The sequence below is a fragment of the Nomascus leucogenys genome, chromosome 8 (genome assembly GCF_006542625.1).
Source record: "Nomascus leucogenys isolate Asia chromosome 8, Asia_NLE_v1, whole genome shotgun sequence".
In the NCBI taxonomy this organism is placed as follows: domain Eukaryota; kingdom Metazoa; phylum Chordata; class Mammalia; order Primates; family Hylobatidae; genus Nomascus; species Nomascus leucogenys.
This window is the reverse complement of record NC_044388.1, coordinates 12073099-12092828: the sequence shown is the minus strand read 5'-3', so window position 1 is coordinate 12092828 and position 19730 is coordinate 12073099. Positions and strand designations below refer to the sequence as shown.

Here is a 19730-nt window from a genome sequence, read left to right as displayed (position 1 = left end):
TTTTATACCAGTTCATTCAGATGTGATACTAGCACACAATATTACTCAATAAATATTTACTAAACAAATGAATACATATGTGGAATTGCTTAGGCTTATCTTTCATTTTTCAAAAGCTTATCAACAAAAGCTTTTCTGGCTAGTTAAGAGTTACCATGCCAATATTTGAAAAGGAAGATAAATACCCAAGAATATCCACATACTTCATCTATAGATATTAAAATATATTCAAACAGTAATATAAAATTTTAATACTGATGTAATCAGCAAATTTAATTATAAATATTTATAATATAATTATGGGTTTAAAACCTATTAAAATAATTAAAACTATATTATGCTGGCATAAATAAAACTGTAGGTTAGTAGGCCAGACATATCATAATATAGTAAAAAAAGATGACTGACTTAATAAATAATATTCTTTTATCTAATTCCAGCAAAATAAGCACAGATGGATTAGAGAGTTAAATACTTTTAAATGATTAAGAGCTAAAGAAATATTATTAAAAAGCTATCAGAATAACTTGAATCTGGATGATGGGTTCATGGAGGTTCATTATACTATTCTACTTTTGTGTATATTTGAAACTTTTCTTTTGAAAAAAAATTAAGCTAAAAGAAAAAAATTGGTTATTCTAAACGCAGATGGATTATTATAAATGATAAATATTCAAGTAACGGGTTACAAAGGATACTAAAAGTAGTTGCAGTAAATCCTCAGGTCACTAGGAATTTACATCTGAACACATGACCTAATTCCCTTCAACTCCAGAAAAAGGCGTAATCCTTCAAGTCTCCTCGTCCCATATTGCTCCAGCTCCCCAAGTACTGAGATGTTACTCCTTTGCTCCTCTGCATTGGAAAAATCTTCCTCCAGCAGGCTATAAACCTGTGGAAGTCTCTCTCAAATCAAACTCAAACAAAAATCTACCTTAGAAGCTAACTAACCATAATCACTCATGTTCTTTCTACCACAGTGACAATGGTACCAGCAGCTACTCAGTCACCTCTGTCTCCTACTTTTGATTCATCATGAAGTCTATGCTGTATACAAAGAAAAAGTTGATTTATGATGTAACCTTAAATGAAAAACAGTATAACACAAAATACCATCAAAATACTATACTATAGCAAAATACTATCAAAAGCATGGCCAGGTGCAGTGGCTCACACCTGTAATCCCAGCATTTTGGGAGGCTGGGGCGGGTGGATCACTTGAGGTCAAGAGTTCAAGACCAGCCTGGCCAACATGGTGGAACACCATCTCTACTAAAAATACAAAAATTAGCCGGGTGTGGTAGAGAGCACCTGTAATCCCAGCTACTCGGGAGGCTGAGGCAGGAGAATCACTTGAACCCAGGAGGCGGGTTGCAGTGAGCCAAGACTGCACCACTACACTCCAGCCTGGGCGACAGAGAAAGATTGTGTCTCAAAAAAAAAAAAAAAAAGAAAAAAGCATGTTCACCTTGTAAACTGTGTGAAGAATACAAATAAAAGTAGTTTACAGGCTGGGCACGGTGGCTCATGCCTGTAATCCCAGCACTTTGGGAGGCCGAGGCAGGTGGATCACGAGGTCAAGAGATCGAGACCATCCTGGCCAACATGGTAAAACTCGGTCTCTACTAAAAATACAAAAATTAGCTGGGCATGGTGGCACATGCCTGTAGTCCCAGCTACTCAGGAGGCTGAGGCAGGAGAATTGCTTGAACCTGGGAGGCAGAGGTTGCAGTGAGCCGAGATTGCGCCACTGCACTCCAGCCTGGGCGACAGAGTGAGACGCTGTCTCAAAAAAAAAAGAAAAAGAAGTAGTTTATAGTAGATAGCTGGAATATTGGTGATTGTTGTCCCCTCTGATTAAAGGGGGACAAATATTAAAAATCAATGATCTTTGATTTTATTTTATATAATGTTACCTTTAAATATTTTTAAATAGCCCAGAAAGTATTATAAAATGGCTGAATGTCCAAATGTAAGACCTTATATACAGACATAACAGCAAAATGGCCACAGTCAATCCAAAACTCATTAAATGAAACCATGAATTAAAATAGAAATTTTTTTGGTATTTTTTTTAAACTTTCATTTTAGGTTTGGGGGTACATGTGAAGGTTCGTTACATAGGTAAGCTGGGGTCACAGGGGTTTGTTGTATAGATTATTTCATCATCTAGGTATTAAGCCTAGTACCCAATAGTTATCTTTTCTGCTCTTCTCCCTCCTCCCCTCTTCACCCTCATGTAGACTCCAGTGTCTGTTGCTTCCTTCTTTGTGTTCATAAGTTCTCATCATTTAGCTTCCTTATAAGTGAGAACATGTGGCATTTGTTTTTCTATTTCTGCATAAGTTTGCTAAGGATAATAGCCTCCAGCTCCACCCATGTTCCCTAAAGACATGATCTCATTCTTTTTTATGGCTGCACAGTACTCCATGGTGAGTATGTACCATATTTTCTTTATCCAATCTGTCACTGATGGGCATTTAGGTTAATTCCACATCTTTGCAATTGTGATTAGTGCTGCAATGAACATTCGCATGCATGTGTCTTTATGGTAGAATGATTTCTATTCCTCTGGGTATACACCCAGTAATAGGATTGATGGGTCAAACGGTAGTTCTGCTTTTAGTTTTTTAAGGAATTGCCATACTGCTTTTTACAATGGTTGAACTAATTTACACTCCCACCAGCAGTGTGTAAGTGTTCTCCACAACCTCACCAGCATCTCTTATTTTTTGACTTTTTAATAGCCATTCTGACTGGTGTGAGAAGGTATCTCACTGTGGTTTTGATTTGCATTTCTCTAACGATCAGTGACATTGAGCTTTTTTTCATATGCTTGTTGGCCGCATGTATGTCTTCTTTTGAAAAGTGTCTGTTCATGTCCTTTGCCCACTTTTAATGTTTTTTTCTTATAAATTTGCTTAAATTCCTTATAGATATTGGCTAATAGACCTTTGTCTGATGCATAGTTTGCAAATATTTTCTCCCATTCTGTAGGCTGTTTACTCTGTTGATAGGTTCTTTGGTTCTGCAGAAGCTCTTAAGTTTAGTTAGATCCCACTTGTCAATTTTTGCTTTTGTTGTGATTGCTTTTGGTGTCTTTGTCATAAAATGTTTGCCCATTCCTAAGTGTAGGATGGTACTGCCTAGGTTGTCTTCCAGGGTTTTTATAGTTTGAGGTTTTACATTTAAAGTAAATGTAAGTGTACATTTACATTAAGTCTTTAATCCACCTTGAGTTGACTTTTGTTTATGGTGTAAGGAAGGGGTCCAGCTTCAATCGTCTACATATGGCTTGCCAGTTATTCCAGCACCATTTATTGAATAGGGAGTCTTTTCCCCACTACTTGTTTTTGTCAACTTTGTTGAAGATCAGATGGTCGTAGGTGTGCAGCCTTATTTCTGGGCTCTTTATTCTGTTCCATTGGTCTATATGCCTATTTTTGTATTAGATATTATTTTTTAAAACAACCATTTGGGTTTTTTTCTCTCTCTTTAAGCAGGCAGTTTCAGGATTAAGTAGTTACACCCTTAAGCAATCTTTCTTTAAGTCCATGTCTCTGAACTACTTTAAATGGTATTTCCCTGTGTTCCCAGAAACTAGTCAAAAAGCCTGGGCACTTTCATTTTTAGTTTCTAAAGACTATGAACTAAAGAAAATTATGAAGAAAGATTTACACAACAGCACTTTTAGAAAATCTTTATATCTACCTTATATGCTATATGCAAAGTATTTAACTTATGAGAAACTTACATTAGCTCAGTATTTTTTTTTTTTTTTGAGATGAGGTCTCACTCTGTCACCCAGGCTGCAGTGCAGTGGCATGATCTCAACTAACTGCAACATCCATCTCCCAGGTTCAAGTGATCCTCCCACCTCAGCCTCCCAAGTAGCTGGGATTACAGGTGCATACCACCATGCCTGGCTAATTTTTGTATTTTTAGTAAAGACAGGGTTTCGCCATGTTGGCCAGGCTGGTCTCAAACTCCTGAGCTCAAGTGATCTGCCCAACTTGGCTCCAAAAGTGATGGGAGTAAAGGTATGAGCCTTTAATACCGGTCTAGCGTGGTATTTTAAACAGCTAAAATAGAACACTAGAAAGAACAGGAATAAGTGAAGGCATATTAAGACACACTTCACTTCTCATATTCCCAATTACTTTGTTTCTCTAAATAAAAGTTTAGTTGCCTATAAGAACCATACAACAATTATTTTCTACTGAGCAGTTAAGAAACAGCCCCATCATCAATGTCTGTATCAGCTCTGTATCATCTCCAGAGAAGTCTTTCAAGGCTGAAGAAATAATCAATTTCACAGCTTTAAACACATTACCAAAAATTCTGTATGACATTATATACTCAACATTTAGCCTAAATCCATTCATTTAAACTAAATTCATATAAACTCCCAATCTGCTCTGCAAACACTGACAAAAAATAAGGGGGGCGGGTAGGGGAAGAAATGTGTATGTACAGTGTGAAAATAGAAAATGAGACCTGAAGAAATATCTAGGCTAGAAAAAAAAGCTTGGGAATCAAGCAAAGGTGGTGCACTTTTTCAAGTTTCTGACAAAGAAGATACCAGTAATTGCTTTCCAAGATCTGAAGACGACTAAGTGAAAAGAAAATCACTAAGAGGTGTTGATGCAGGGTCCGCATGCCTGAGGCAAACAACCCATCTGACTTCTGAGTTCCTTGACCTAAAAATCTCCAACTAGGTACTTCTCTCCTTCCCTTCAACCACACAATCCCACGATGCCACGCTGAATTTGACTTCACCACACCCTAGCACCTCCAAATCACTAATTATTAAATCTCAGTTTCCAACCACTTCCCACCCCAATTCCAACTTACTGTTAATACATTCCCAAAGGAAAGCTTTGTAGCCATCACTAAGACCTCTATTTCAACAACCAACACCTCTTTCTCCCTGCTTCTCTAATAGTTTTGTCTGCCTTCACTCTCACCAAAATTATCTTCAAGTGCCTCTCTCCCATCACACTCATCTGGAAGTCTGTATCTTGGATAAACCTAATCACCTGCCTCCTCTCCATTCCAAACGTTTTCAGGCAGACCAGCACCATGACTGTTTTCAAATGTAAAATTACTATTTCAGGCTGGGTGAGGTGGCTTACACCTGTAATCCCAGCACTTTGGGAAGCCAAGGCAGGCAGATCCCTTGAGCACAGGAGTTCAAGACCAGCCTGGGCAACATAGCAAAAGCCCATCTCTACAAAAAAATACAAAAATTAGTCAGGTGTGGTGGTGTGCACCTGTAGTCACAGCTACTCAGGAGGCTGACATGGGAGGATTGCCTGAGCCCTAGAGGCATAGGTTGCAGTGAGCATAGATTGTGCCACTGCACGCCAGCCTGGGTGACAGAGCAAGACCCTGCCTCATTCAGAAAAAGAAAGAAAAGAAAGGAAAGAAAGAAAATAAAGAAAAAACTATTTTGTTACTATAAGATTTCTTACCTTTTACTGCTCAAAATTTCTATTACCATTTACTCTCCAGAGAGATAATAAGCCTGCAAACTACAAAAAAATTTTAAAGCCCTGTTTAAGCTACTTTTTGGGAATATGAAAGTGATTTCATAGGCAACTAACATTCCACACATCTTCATGAAAGGTGAGTGGGGGAGAGGGCAGTGCCATCTATTCACACATGATTTCTGCTTAGAAACTTCATATCCTTATTTTTTTTTTTTTTTTTGAGACAGAGTTTTGCTCTCGTTGCCCACGCTGGAGTGCAATGGCATGATCTCGGCCCACTGCAACATCCGCCTTCTGGGTTCAAGCAATTCTCCTGCCTCAGCCTCCCGAGTAGCTGGGATTATAAGCTCCCACCACCACACCTGGCTAATTTTTTTGTATTTTTAGTAGAGATGGGGTTTCACCATGTTGGTCATGCTGGTCTCCAACTCCTGACCTCAGGTGTTCCATTTGTCTCTGCCTCCCAAAGTGCTGGGATTACAGGCATGAGCCACTGGGCACGGCCATGATGATTTAATGTCACTCTAGGCTCAGTTGATGATCCATGTGTGCATACATATATACATATATATATATATATATATATATACACTTTGATCTTATTTGACTTTAAATGAACACAACAAAGTCTCCACTGCCTAATCTTTCCCAAATCCAGTTTTGAATAAAAATATGCATACAGAATTTCCTGAAAAATACACAATATTTATTTAGGGAGTCCAAATATTATTCAATTAAAGATAAGCCATCAAATGGCTGAATACAGTACTAAGACTGAATAAATTTGGTCTCTCTTCTAGAATGACTTTTTCCAGATTACACTGTCAATATTATATTTTATGTCTACCTAGTGAAAGACATTATAAGAGAGATGAGAAGCATTATTTTGCCTACTGTAGTATGATGTTGTCAGAGGTGCTGGTGCTCACTACATTACTCACTGTGTCTCATTCATAAGGATTCCCTAAGCATATTTCTCTCAATTTACAGTATTGAAATATGCTACAAACTCATAAATAACTAGTTTGTTTTATCTTATGAGATTCTGAATATTATAACTGATCATGTTTTCTCTTTGCCTTGTCCACTAGGTGTAGGGCAAGCAGACAGCCAAATATGTAGCCCACATCAAGCAATTAATTATACAGGATCTAATATTATACACATACCTACTAGGAATCTTGCCACTGGGTGTTTTTTTTTTTTATTTCCTGTCAACTAACTATCCCCTATTTTTTTTAAAGTCAAAACTGTGTATATTGTATGTGCTATGTAAGACACACACACACACACACACACACACACACAGAGACTGTGTGTGTAGGTTCACCTCAAATAATCTGTAAAATGAGATTTGGTAAATCATAAATAAAACAAAACATACATAAAATATATTTTGCATCTGTTGTATGGGAGGTTATAAGATAGGAATATCAGGATAAAAATGGTATTCAATTCTTACTCTCGATAATCTTACCTGAATTTGTCACCTTTTTAATATGGCATTTAAATATAGTTTATGCAGAAAATTATGAATTTTACAAATGATTATTTTTCAGTGTTCTGGTGATAAAGACATTGAGAAATAAAGACAAACAAGTCCCCACCATATAATAAAGGCTCAATAAATGTTCGCTAGTATTTAAAAACAAAACAAAACAGAATGCTAGTTATAACTGCATCCAAAAACTTCTGGCAAAACTCAGGTATAGGAAATGAAGTAGAATTAGGGATGAGCTGCTATAAAAGCTCAAAAAAAAAAAAAAACCCTAAATTATAATGGGCTAAAAAAAGTCCCATACCACCTGTGTGAACAGCCACAACAAAGAATGTGATCTGGGAAAGAATAACAATAAAGAACTAATCTAACTTGAGCATGGTGACAATTAAAAAAAAAAAAAAGACCCTGCACATTCTGAAAAAATTTGTTGAAAATAAGTATCATTATTTAATAGTCAAAGTATGATTTATTTCAGGCCAAGTCATTAAGATTAGTTCTGCTTGAGAAATCTCTGTGTAATTTACCAAAATTATTAAAGTTGACAAATCACTAGAAAGAAACAAGAGTAGGAAAAAAGACCCAACTTTACAATGATGCTAAAAATTTTGTTCTCTGAATTTAAAAATTTTGTTCTCTGAATTTAGAATCTCCCATTAAAAAAAAAGAAGCATAAAAAAAGAAGTTTTTGTTTTCAGAAAAAGCAGTAACAAAATCCATCCTCTAAATTTGTATTACATGAAATTTTATAAAAATTGTCCCATTTCCTGAAGTTTGATCTGGGTCATCTTCAATCTTGAGAAGTAAAGCATTTTAAAGTATAATTAATCATGCTTTAAAGCCTGGCACAGTGGCTCACGCCTGTAATCGCAACACTTTGGGAGGTCGAGGTAGGCAGATCGCTTGAGCTCAGGAGTTCGAGACCAGCCTGGGCAACATGGCGAAATCTCCTCTCTACTCAAAATACAAAAAAATAGCCGGGCGTGGTGGTGTGCGCCTATGATCCCAGCTACTCAGGGGGCTGAGGTGGAAGGATCCCTTGAGCCTTGGGGCCAGAGCCTGTGGTGAGCCAAGACGCGTCACTGCACTCCAGCCTGGGTGACAGAGTGAGACCCTGTCTCAAAAATAAAAATAATAATAATAACCATGCTTTATACAGTTACATGTTTTATTATCCAACTTTAATAAATTTTCATGGAAACACTTCTTCACAAGCCCCAGAACATTAGGAGAGCAAAAGAAGTCAGGCTTTGACATGCAAAGGACTTGCCACTGTGCTATAGCAGGGAGGTGCCAAGCCAACACACAGACTGCATTCCTATACTCACCAATTAAAAATGTTCTGTGTTGAATAAGATATGAATTTTTTTCACATCAACATTTTAATTTCCTTCTTGTTCCACAATATGGCCAAAATCCACTACATTTTTGCCCTTAGATATTAGACACAAAAAAAGATCAGTAGCATGAATAGGTGGAAATTCCCATGTTTTGGGAATTTCCTAGCCTTGACCATTTGTAAAAGTGAAAAACTGTCTCTTCTACCTTCATCACTTCAGACACCAAATGTGAGGGTTTTCCTACACCAACCAATTCTCCAACTCTCTGGACACCAATTGGGTATCATACAATTCAATTTTGATGCTACCTGGACTTAGGGCAGATGCTACCAGGTTATGGCATTAGTTCCATAAGACTGACTTCCAATTCAGGTGACAATTGCAAATCCCAGGTTATTATTTGTACTTCTGATCAATCGAGGGTTCCCACAAATGCCCTCCTCAGGTTCAATGGCTCACAAAACTCAGGGAAACACATTTATCCATTTCTTATAAAGGATATTACAAAGGATAGAAATGAATAGCCAAATGAAAAGGTATATATATGTTCTTCAAGGTCCAGAAGGGTCCCAAGTGCAGAAGCTTGTCCCCATGGAATTTGGCTGCACTATCCTCTCAGCATGTGGATATATTCACTAACCCATAAGCCCTGCAAATCTCATTATTTAGGGTTTTTATGGAGGCTCCATTAAGTAGGTATGGTTATTAAGTCACTGGCCACTGTTAAGTCGGTCTCCGTCCTCCCTCCCCACTCCAGAAGTCCTGGTGTGGAGCTGAAAGTTCCAATCCTCTATTCACATGGTTGGTTTCTCTGGCAACCAGCTCCACCCTGGAGCTATCTAGGGGCTTTAAATTTCCATTCATCTTGTCAGCATACAAAAAGACACTCCTATCATTACCCAGATTCCATGGGTCTTGAAAGCTCTTTTGTCGGGACACTGAGACTAGATCAAACCATTAGAATAATAGATGCTCCTATCACTCAGGAAATGACAAGGGACTTAAGGAGCTCTGTGCCAAAAGCCACGGCGGAGACCAAATATATATTCTTTATTATGTCGCAATTTGTAAAAAGGTAGCTTTGTTCTGACTTATGAGAAGAATACTACGTGACCTTAAACTAAGGATAAAATGTTAAGAGACAGTTACGTTAAAATGTATTCATTCATTGCACAAATATTTATTTGGTGTTCCAGGCACTGAAAGAAGATAAAAAGAGGAAGATATGGCGAAGGTGTGGGGGTAGGGGGTGTGGGTGTGAGGGCTGAAAATTTACCTGTTGGGCATAGTGTTCAGTATTTGGGTGATGAATACACTAAAAGCCCAGACTTCACTTCTATGCAATATATGCATGTAAGAAATATGCATTTATACTCCCTAAATATATATTTAATGTTTAAGATTAAAGATACAAGTTCCTTGGGTTATATACTTTAATAGATAAGGAGTCCTGAGACCTATATAACTAAGCTATGGGGAATTATGATGTATAACTAATACGTGTGATACAGGATATGTCTGCACTTGTATTTCTCTTGGGCTTCTTGAATTTGTGTTTCTGTCTTTTGCTGACTTTGCCAATAATCTAGTTTCCTGTGATTATTTCCTTAAGTAGTCTTCCTGAATTGTACTCTTTCTCTTATTTTTCTCAAAGTCAGATTGCACAAATGTTAGACTTTCTAGTATTTTCTCACAGGTTTCTGGGGCTCTATCGAATTTTTCTCCCATTTTTCTCTCTGTTGTTCAAACTGGAAAATTTGTATTGATTAATCTTTAAGTTCACCGACCCTTTCCTTTTTCATTACCATTCTGCTATCGGGTCCATTCAGTGTATTTTTAAATTTCAGTTATTATATTTTTTAGTTCTGAATTTTCCATTTGATTCCTCCTTATATCTTCTATTTAATGGCTGAAACTTTCTCCCTTTCCAGTCCCTCCTGTTGCATTTGCCCTTAGTTGTTACAGCATTTTCATAACTGCTTTAATGTCTTTGTGAGATAATTCCAACATCTGTGTCATCTTGTCACTGACGTCTATTGAACTATCATTGTCCACACAACTTCAGATTTTCCTCATTCTTTATGTGTCAACTAATTTTGAATTGTATTCCAGATATTTTGTCTTTTATGTTATGAGACACTGGGTCTTGTTTATATCCTATGGAGAATGTTGATATTTTTGTTTTAGGGGACCAGAGTTAGTTAGACTCAACAGTTGGAAGTTTCCATGAGCCTTCTGTGAGCTGCAGTTCCGATACCAGTTCAGTTTTCAAGTCTTCTTGCAGGGCTATTTGCATCTGTCCCATGTGTGCACTACCCATTAACCAGTTTGGACTTGGGTAATGGAATATGCCACTGTTCAGTTCTCAAAGTATGTAGACTGTTAAGAGCAGATCCTCATATGCACAGCTCAGGAATAAGCTTATAAACACAAATAACTTTAAGAGGTTTCTTTCCTGAGCTTATCTCACTCTACAATGTTCCAAGTATTTTTTAGTAGGCTGGAGTTCCCCTTTACTTGTTACCCAACCAGAAAGCTGCGGCTTTATTCACCCACACTTCCTGCAACTATGCTAAACACTAGGGGGGTGAGGGAAGGGGAGACTTACTCCATTCTCTTGTGTCTACAACTCCTATAATTGAAACGGACATTCAACTCTGAGTCTTAGGCTCTGCCTGTCCCCACTGCTCCTGCCAATGCCACTGCTACCACTGTTACTATTGCCACAATACTGTTCAGAGACTGGGGCAATGCAGAAGAGAAAAAAGAAACAAAAAGAGGAGAAAAAGAGGTACAATTCATACATTCTCTGAGAGTTAGAAGACCCCTTTCCCACTAGAGCTATAAAAAGCTATAAATAATGTCATCATCTAGATTTTAGGCAACACTGAGTTCAGGCTTCTGCTGAATATTAATTAAGATGTATACATGAAAGACGAAAACACTACAAGGCTAGCCAGGCTCGGTGGCTCATGCCTGAAATCCCAGCACTTTGGGAGGCTGAGGCAGAAGGATCACTTGAGCGGAGGAGTTCGAGGCCAACCTGGACAACATAGTGAAATCTTGTCTCTATAAAAAGTCAAAAAAAAAAAAAATTAGCTGGGTGTGGTGGTGCATGCCTGTAGTCCCAGATATACAGGAGTCCGAGGCAGGAGGGTCTCTTGAACCCAGGAAGTCAAGGCTGCAGTGAGCCGTGTTTATCCACTGCACTCCAACCTGGGTGACGGAGCAAGACTGTCTTTAAAACAACAAACAAACAAACAAACAAACAAAAAGCCCTACAAGGCCAAGGAAAGACTGATCAGGAAGCTATATGCTACAGAATTCCAAGCACTCCCACAGAGATGGAAGATGTTCAAGTGCCAGGGAGGCAGCGTGGTGAGTCAACACTGAACATTTGAGATTTCTGTTATAGACCTCATATAGAGTCATGTGTCCTGTATGATCTCTCAGACTGCAAATACAATGGACTAGACGCCTGTGATTAGGTTATACTATATGATACTGTCAGCTTTAAGGAGGGCAGATAATCCTCAGTGAGCCTGACTTATTTGTTGAACCCTTAAAAGACACTCAGCTCTTCCTAGCAAAAGAGTCAAAGAATGAGAAAATTTGATGCATGAGAAATTTTCCAGACTTAAAAGTTAGACAGGGCCACAGGGCAAGGATCTGAGAGCTGTCTCTAGTTACAGAGAGAAGACCCCAGCCAACAGCCAGCAGGGAGTTGGAGACTTCAGGCCTACAATCACATGGAACAGAACTGGGCCAACAACTTGAATCAGTTCAGAAGCAGACTCTTTCAGAGCTTTCAAAAAGGAGTGCAGCCAAAGTATACCTAGATTGCTGAGCTAGTAAGTAAATGTCGTTTTAAGTTTATGGTATTTTGTTATCCAGCAACAGAAAACTAACATAAGGAAGTACTATGAACTTTATGCAAATAAACAACAATGAAACAAATTCTCTGAAAGACAAAAATTACCAAAATTCACACAAAAGAAACAGAAAATCTGTCTACCCTACCCATTAAATAAATTTTGAATTTCGGTCTTTCTGTGTTTTTTTTTTTTTTTTTTTTTTGGATGGAGTTTCGCTCTTGCTGCCCAGGCTGGAGTGCAATGGTGTGACCTCAGCTCACTGCAACCTCTGCCTCCCAGGTTCAAGCGATTCTCTTGCCTCAGCCTCCCAAGTAGCTGGGATTACAGGCATGCACCACCACACCCAGCTAAGTTTTGTATTTTTAGTAGAGACAGAGTTTCACCATGTTGGTCAGGCTGGTCTTGAACTCCTGACCTCAGGTGATCCACCCACCTCGGCCTCCCAAAGTTCTGGGAGTACAGGCATGAGCCATGACACCTGGCTATAAATTAAGTTTCTAATTAAAAACCTTCCCATAAAGAAAACTTAAGGCTCAGCTGGCATGGAGTAAGTTCTATCAAATATTTAAGGAATAAATAATACCAGTCCCACGTAAACTTGTTCAGAAAATAGAGAAGGCTTCTCACCTCATTATATGACCAACATTATTCTAATACCAAAATCAAAGAAAGACATTACAAGTCAAGAACACACCAATATTCCTCAATTTTCCTTATGAGCATAGACAATAAAATCCATAACAAAATATTAATAAGTCAAATTTAACAATGTATAAAAAGGCTAACACATCTTGACCGAGTGAACATTATTTCAGAAAAGTAAGATTGGTTTCAACTTTTGAAAACCAATGGATGCTGGGCACGGTGGCTCACGCCTGTAATCGCAGCACTTTGGGAGGCCGAGGCGGGCGGATCATGAGGTCAGGAGATCGAGACCATCCTGGCTAACATGGTGAAACCCTGTCTCTACTAAAAAAAAATACAAAACATTAGCCAGGCATGGTGGCGGATGCCCATAGTCCCTGCTACTCAGGAGGCTGAGGCAGGAGAATGGCATGAACCTGGGAGGGGGAGCTTGCAGTGAGCCGAGATTGAGCCACTGCACTCCAGCCTGGGTGACAGAGTGAGACTCTGTCTCAAAAAAAAAAAAAAAAAAAAGAGAAAACCAATGAATTAAAATATACAAATCATCTCAAAAAATGCAGAAAAAGTGATCAACTTTTTCTTAAAGGATAAAAATTCTCAGCAAACTAGGAAGAGAATTTCTTGAATAAGGGGCATCTATGAAAAAAACTACATTACATTTAAAGTTGAAAGACTGAATGAATGCTGTCCTTTAAGATAAAGAACAAAATCAAGATGGCAGGCTGGGCGTGGTAGCTCACACCTGTAATCCCAGCGTTTTGGAAGGCTGAGGTGAGTGGATCACCTGAGGTCAGAAGTTTGAGACCAGCCTGGCCAACATGGCGAAACCCTGTCTCTAGTAAAAATACAAAAATTAGCTGGGTATGGTGGCAGGCACCTATAATCCCAGCTACACCGGACACTGAGGCATGAGAATCACTTGAACCTGGGAGGTGGAGGTTGCAGTGAGCCGAGACTGCGCCACTGCACTCCAGCCTGGGTGACAGAGTGAGACTCTGTCTCAGAAAAAAAAAAAAAAAAAAAAAGGTCTACTGTAATGGTTAATTTTATGTGTCAACTTGATTAGGTCACAGGCTACCCTGGTATTTGGTCAAACATTTTTCTGGGTGTTACTAATGAGATATTTGGTCAAACATTATTCTGGGTGATTTTGGATGTGATTAACATTGTGATCAGTAGACTGGGTAAAGCAGACTGCCCTCCCTGATGTAGGCTAGCCTCATCCAATTGGCTGAATACCTGAAGAGAACAAAGACTGACCCTCCCCAAGTAAGACAGAATTCTTCCTGCTTGACTGCCTTGTAACTGGGACACTGACTTTTTTTCCTGCCTTGGGACTCTAACTGAAACAATGGCTCTTCCTGGGTGTCAAGCCTACCAGCCTTCAGATAGGAACTACACCCACTGGCACTCCTGGTTCTCAGGCTTTCAGATTCAGACTGGAACTCAACCACTGACTCTCTTGGGTCTCCAGCTGCCCACCTCCATAATCATTTAAGTCAATTTCTTATAATAAATCTTCTATATTTTTTGCTTATTTATTTATATGTGATAATATAGATATAGATATACATATTGTATCCTATTGGTTCTGTTTCTCTGGAGAACCCTGAGTAATCCATTTACCCTTATCACTTCTATTTAAAATTGTACTGGGATTCTTATCCAATGCATACTGGAAAGAAAAAAGTTTGGAAAGAAAGATGTAAAGCTGCCACCTTTTTTCAGATTTTGCTTTAACATTCTACTGGAGCTCCTCACCTGTGTAGCAAGGTATATCTACAGGAAAATCATGTCATAATTACATTTAATGTACTCAAATTCAACTATATAATCCTGCTGGGGAGAAGAAATAAAAAGAGAACTACAGTGCTAGGTATGGTGGGGTGAGGTACATACATTAAATACTACCTGTCATTAAGCCAATTAATCCTCTCCATGAACATAAACAACTTCAAACAATAGAATCAATCAAGCTTGATACCTGATAGAAGTGGCAAAACATATGGACATAAAACGTCCTGATTTTATTGGGTTTCTGACCACTGACAAAGGAATAACACATAATGCTTGAGAAAAAATAAAACACGAATGAAGGCTTCTTGGATATTCTTCAGGAAGCAATTAAATAAAGGGCTGCAGAGAAATACCAACCATAAACAAATTAAAGAACTGATAAATTATCTACAGAAGACAAATATGATAACCTGCAAATGAGAAGAACAAGCAGAAATTCCCATTTGTTACTACATAGATTCTATATCTATACCTATAAATTACTAAACAAAACCATATATATATAATATTCCATATGACTTGTGGGTAGATTTGACTCCATGTGATTTTTGCCTTTAAAAATGAAATCCTGGTCTGGCATGGTGACTTGTGCCTGTAATCCCAGTGCTTTCAGAGGCCAAAGCAGGAGGACTGCTTGAGGCTAGGAGTTTAAGACCAGCATTGGCAACATAGCAAGACCCTATCTCTATAAAAATAGAAATAAAAATAAAAATTAGCTGGAAGTGATGGTGTATACCTGTAGTCCTAGCTACTTGGGAGGCTGAGGTAGGAGGATCACTTGAGACCAGGAGTTCAAGGTTACAGTGAGCTATGATCATGCCACTCAACTAGTGAGGGTGACAAAGTAATACCCTATCTCTAAATAAATAATTAAAAAAAAAAAAAGAATAAAATCCTCAAGGAAGTCTACTATTTACTAATCCAGAGGACTGTCCAACACGTATCATAAAGTGAATAAATCAAGTTATAGAACAATGTATATAGTATCATCCCTTTGTTAACAAACCATTTGACAAATCACAGAAATAAACACAACCAAAACCTCTTTAATTCCCATATCATATGTTTATATATATTTTTATAAACCTGGAAGACATTCACAAAGCTTATTAACTTTGAATCCCTTATGATGGTAAGGAGAGACCAGTACCTTTTTTCTTAATCATGTTTGTACTTTTTCTTTTCCTTTTTTTTTGAGGGGGGGAGATTGGGTCTCACTCTGTCACCAGGGTGGAATGCAGTGGCACAATCTCAGCTCAGGGGCAGCCTCGACCTCCCAGGCTCCAGCAGTCCTCCCACCTCAGCCTTCCTCATAGCTGGGACTACAGACATATGCCACCATACCCAGCTAAGCTTTGTATTTTTTGTAGAGATGGGATTTCGCCATGTTGCCTAGGCTGGTCTTGAACTCCTGGACTCAAGTGATCTGCCCGTCTTGGCCTCCCAAAGTGCTAGGATTACAGGTGTAAGCTACCACGCCCAGTCTGTTTGCACTTTTTCATTTGTTGCAACAATTAGTCTTGTTATACTTTTGCAATTAAAAAATTTAAATTAAAAGATAAAAACAGGATTACCACTAAAATAGAAAACAGAGGTTAACTGGCCATAAACACGCTCATTAAAAAGAAAAATCTAAGCTGGGCGCAGTGGCTCACACTTGTAATCCCAGCACTTTGGGAGGCCATGGCGGGTGGATCACGAGGTCAGGAGTTCGAGACCAGCCTGGCCAATATGGTGAAACCCTGTCCCTACTAAAAATACAAAAATTAGCCAGGTGTGGTGGCATGTGCCTGTAGTCCCAGCTACTGGGGAGGCTAAGGTAGAAGAATCGCTTGAACCCGGGAGGCAGAGGTTGCAGTGAGCCGAGATCGTGCCACTGCGCTCTAGCCTGGGCGACAGAGTGAGACTCCATCTCAAAAAAAAAAAAAAAAAAGAAAAATCTAGCTGAGGATATAAAAGCAAAGCCTTTATTTTAATGATAGCTACTCAAAGAATCTTCTTCTAAAATTGCATATATTTAAGGTATACAACATTGATGTTTTAATATACAATGAAGTGCTTGCTACACAGTCAAGTAAATCAACATATCCATTATCACACAGAGTTACTTTTCTTTTCTGAGGAGTGGTAAGATACCTAAAATCTACTTTCCTAGCAAATTTCCGGTATACAATATTATTAACTATAGTCTTCACGTTGTATATTATATCTCCACAATTATTCAACCAAGATAACTCTTTGTACCTTCGAATTATTTCTCTCAACTTTTTCCACAGCCTCACCCACTTGTCTAACACCAAAGGTGGTAACCACCCTTCTACTCTCCCCCAAAATCTTTAATACCCATGTACAAAAGCAAGACATTGGTAATTTTTGGCAAGGGGCTCCTGGATATATCTTCACAGCAACAAACATTTCAAACAAACCAAATCTCTTTCTTGGATCATAAAAATTATTCACTTAATTTCCTACCCAGCAAATTAGGGAAAATAAATGCTTTATACTCTGAGACAAAATGCTTTGTTAAGTCTTTATTTAAATGCATGAGATTGAGCAATAAACCCCCATGTGTTAACAACCTGTGGTCTGTAAGGTAGTAATCTATTTTCTTCCAGGAAATGGTATTACATGTTCTCTGTGCTCAGCAAGTTTAAAAGGAAAGAAAAGAAAAAAAAAAGACTGAAAGAGGGGTTCAGTGCAGCTCTACGCAAGGCTGAGAGAGGAGAGTAGGCTTGCATAAAAACATGAGATTCACAGTTTTGGCTTAAATTTCACTTGCTGAAATTCAACATCCATCATCACATATAGTTACTTTTGTTTTTTTTTTTTTGAGTGAGGAGTGGTAAGAGTACCTAAAATCTACTCTCCTAGCAAATTCCTGTGTAAAATATTATTAACGATAGTCTTCGGGTTGTACATTAGATCTCTAGAATTATTCAACCAAGACAACTCTATCTTCGTACCTCTGAATTATTTCTCTCAACTTTCTTCACAGTCTCACCCATCTATATTATATATTTCTTCTATATAATATGCAAAAGAAATATGTAATATATACTGGAAAAATAATGTCAATCTTTCCAGTAGATCTCTAATGATTCAAAAGTCTTTGAATTTTAAAACGAAATTTTAAAATTTTAAAACAAAAATTCTCAATAGTCTTATAATAAATTACCATATTCTATATCATGTAATTGATCAATATGGGTAAAATTCAATCTCCATGGTGACATTATTGAGCATATCAGTGAGTTATTCAAACACTGGAGCAGATGGCAAATTCAAATCTTAGTGGGTACTCACTTTTACAGTTTCCTCTGTGTTAAGTTTATTTCCCTTAACCAAGACAATTTGGAAAGGGTTGTTATTTTCCCAAACATGCTGTAAAAGAATAAAATAAATACAAATTATTTTAATGAAAGAAATGAATATTCTATGCTAGCAATGCAATTGTCATCAGTTCTAATGTCTATTGGCAAAACTATGAAAATAGAGCTCTAAACTAACAACTGAAAGTCACATATACTAAATTAAGCATTGGCCGGGCGTGGTGGCCCACGCCTGTAATCCCAGCACTTTGGGAGGCTGAAGCGGGCGGATCACGAGGTCAGGAGATCGAGACCATCCTGGCTAACACGGTGAAACCCCGTCTCTGCTAAAAATACAAAAAATTAGCTGGGCGTGGTGGCGGGCGCCTGTAGTCCCAGCTACTCGGGAGGCTGAGGCAGGAGAATGGCGTGAACCCGGGAGGCGGAGCTTGCAGTGAGCCAAGATTACACCACTGCACTCCAGCCTGGGTGACAGAGCAAGACTGTCTCAAAAAAAATTAATTAATTAATTAAGCATTATAATCCCTAGCATTTGGCTTTCATGGCAAAACATAGGCAGCATTCCACTAATGCTAAGAGATATCACTAAATTAAAAAGCATTAACAAATAGTAATAAAAGCTTTGTATAAATTAAGAGTTGACCATTTGTATTAATATAGAAATAACGTCATCAAGGAGTAGTTCTATATACAATTTGTGACGACTGAGTAACTGACTAAAAAGTATTAACTGTTCAAATAAAGACAAACTTAAAATTTGCTTTATACAAATATATTACATTCTGAAAAACAATAGTGCCCTTCATATATGTTTAGTACTAAAAGAATTCAGTATTAAGAAGGCAGGCAAATTATACCAAAAACACTACCATAGTTAAGCTGATAGAAATGAAATATACTGGTTAATTCAATTATTTCTGCACATCTAACTTTTCTATTAGAATGTCTCCAGTTACTCATTGAAGCCCTATATTTAAATCAAAATCTCTAATTTGATGGCATTTTTCTTCGGCAGAAAAATACGCCAAAAATATAAATGGCATATTTACATTTAATTGTAGCTTGAGTAAAAATAATAGTATCTAGAAAGATAATTTTTAAATAAATGGTGATCGATTTTTGGCAAATATGCATTGGTTTTCACAGAAGGAGAAGTGAGCAAAGGAAATATGTGTGAAACTTATGTAAACTAACACAATCACATGCCTTTTGAGGTTACTAAAGGTTCAGAAATAAAACTTACAGAAATAATTCGTGTTTTCTTTGGTGGTAATGGAAGGGGAAGGTTAGATGAATTTCGATTTATGGCAGCCTCTATGGCAATCATTTCCTGTTCATACATTTTCTTGATCTTGCAGCATTCCACAAGTATAAAATGGGGCAGGGTCCTGTTCATCACACAGTTCCGGATATACTACAGGGGCAAGAAAGGGGAAGGTATTGATTTTCAAGCCAACACCTAAATCAATAGAATAAAATGAAGCTGAACAACACTACATCAAATGCACTGTGAAAGTATGTCTTAAACCACAGCTGAATATCAAGAATATTTTAAAAAAAATTTTTTTTTTGAGACAGGGTCTATGTTACCCAGGCTGGAGTGCAGTGACACGATCACAGCTCACTGCAGCCTCAATCTCCTGGGCTAAAGCGATCCTCCCACCTCAGCCTCCAGAGTACCTGGGACTACAGGCACACACCATCATGCCCAGCTAATTTTTATATTTTTTGTAGAGATGGGGTTTTGCCATGTT

General features: G+C 38.0%; 1 protein-coding gene across 3 annotated transcripts in view; it reads right to left on the bottom strand.

Moving 5' to 3' along the window:
* Positions 1-19730, bottom strand: part of PIK3CB (phosphatidylinositol-4,5-bisphosphate 3-kinase catalytic subunit beta) — a 187632-nt gene that overhangs the window by 67007 nt on the left and 100895 nt on the right. For 2 of the 3 annotated variants that reach the window (XM_030816749.1, XM_030816751.1), the window contains 2 exons: positions 19220-19390; positions 17951-18028 (listed from right to left, as the gene is read on the bottom strand). In XM_030816749.1, the coding sequence (XP_030672609.1) occupies positions 17951-18028; positions 19220-19390 (249 nt within the window). Of the gene's footprint in view, positions 1-8318; positions 10910-17950; positions 18029-19219; positions 19391-19730 lie in introns of those variants that run through there. The other variant, XM_030816752.1, reaches the window with a different exon arrangement.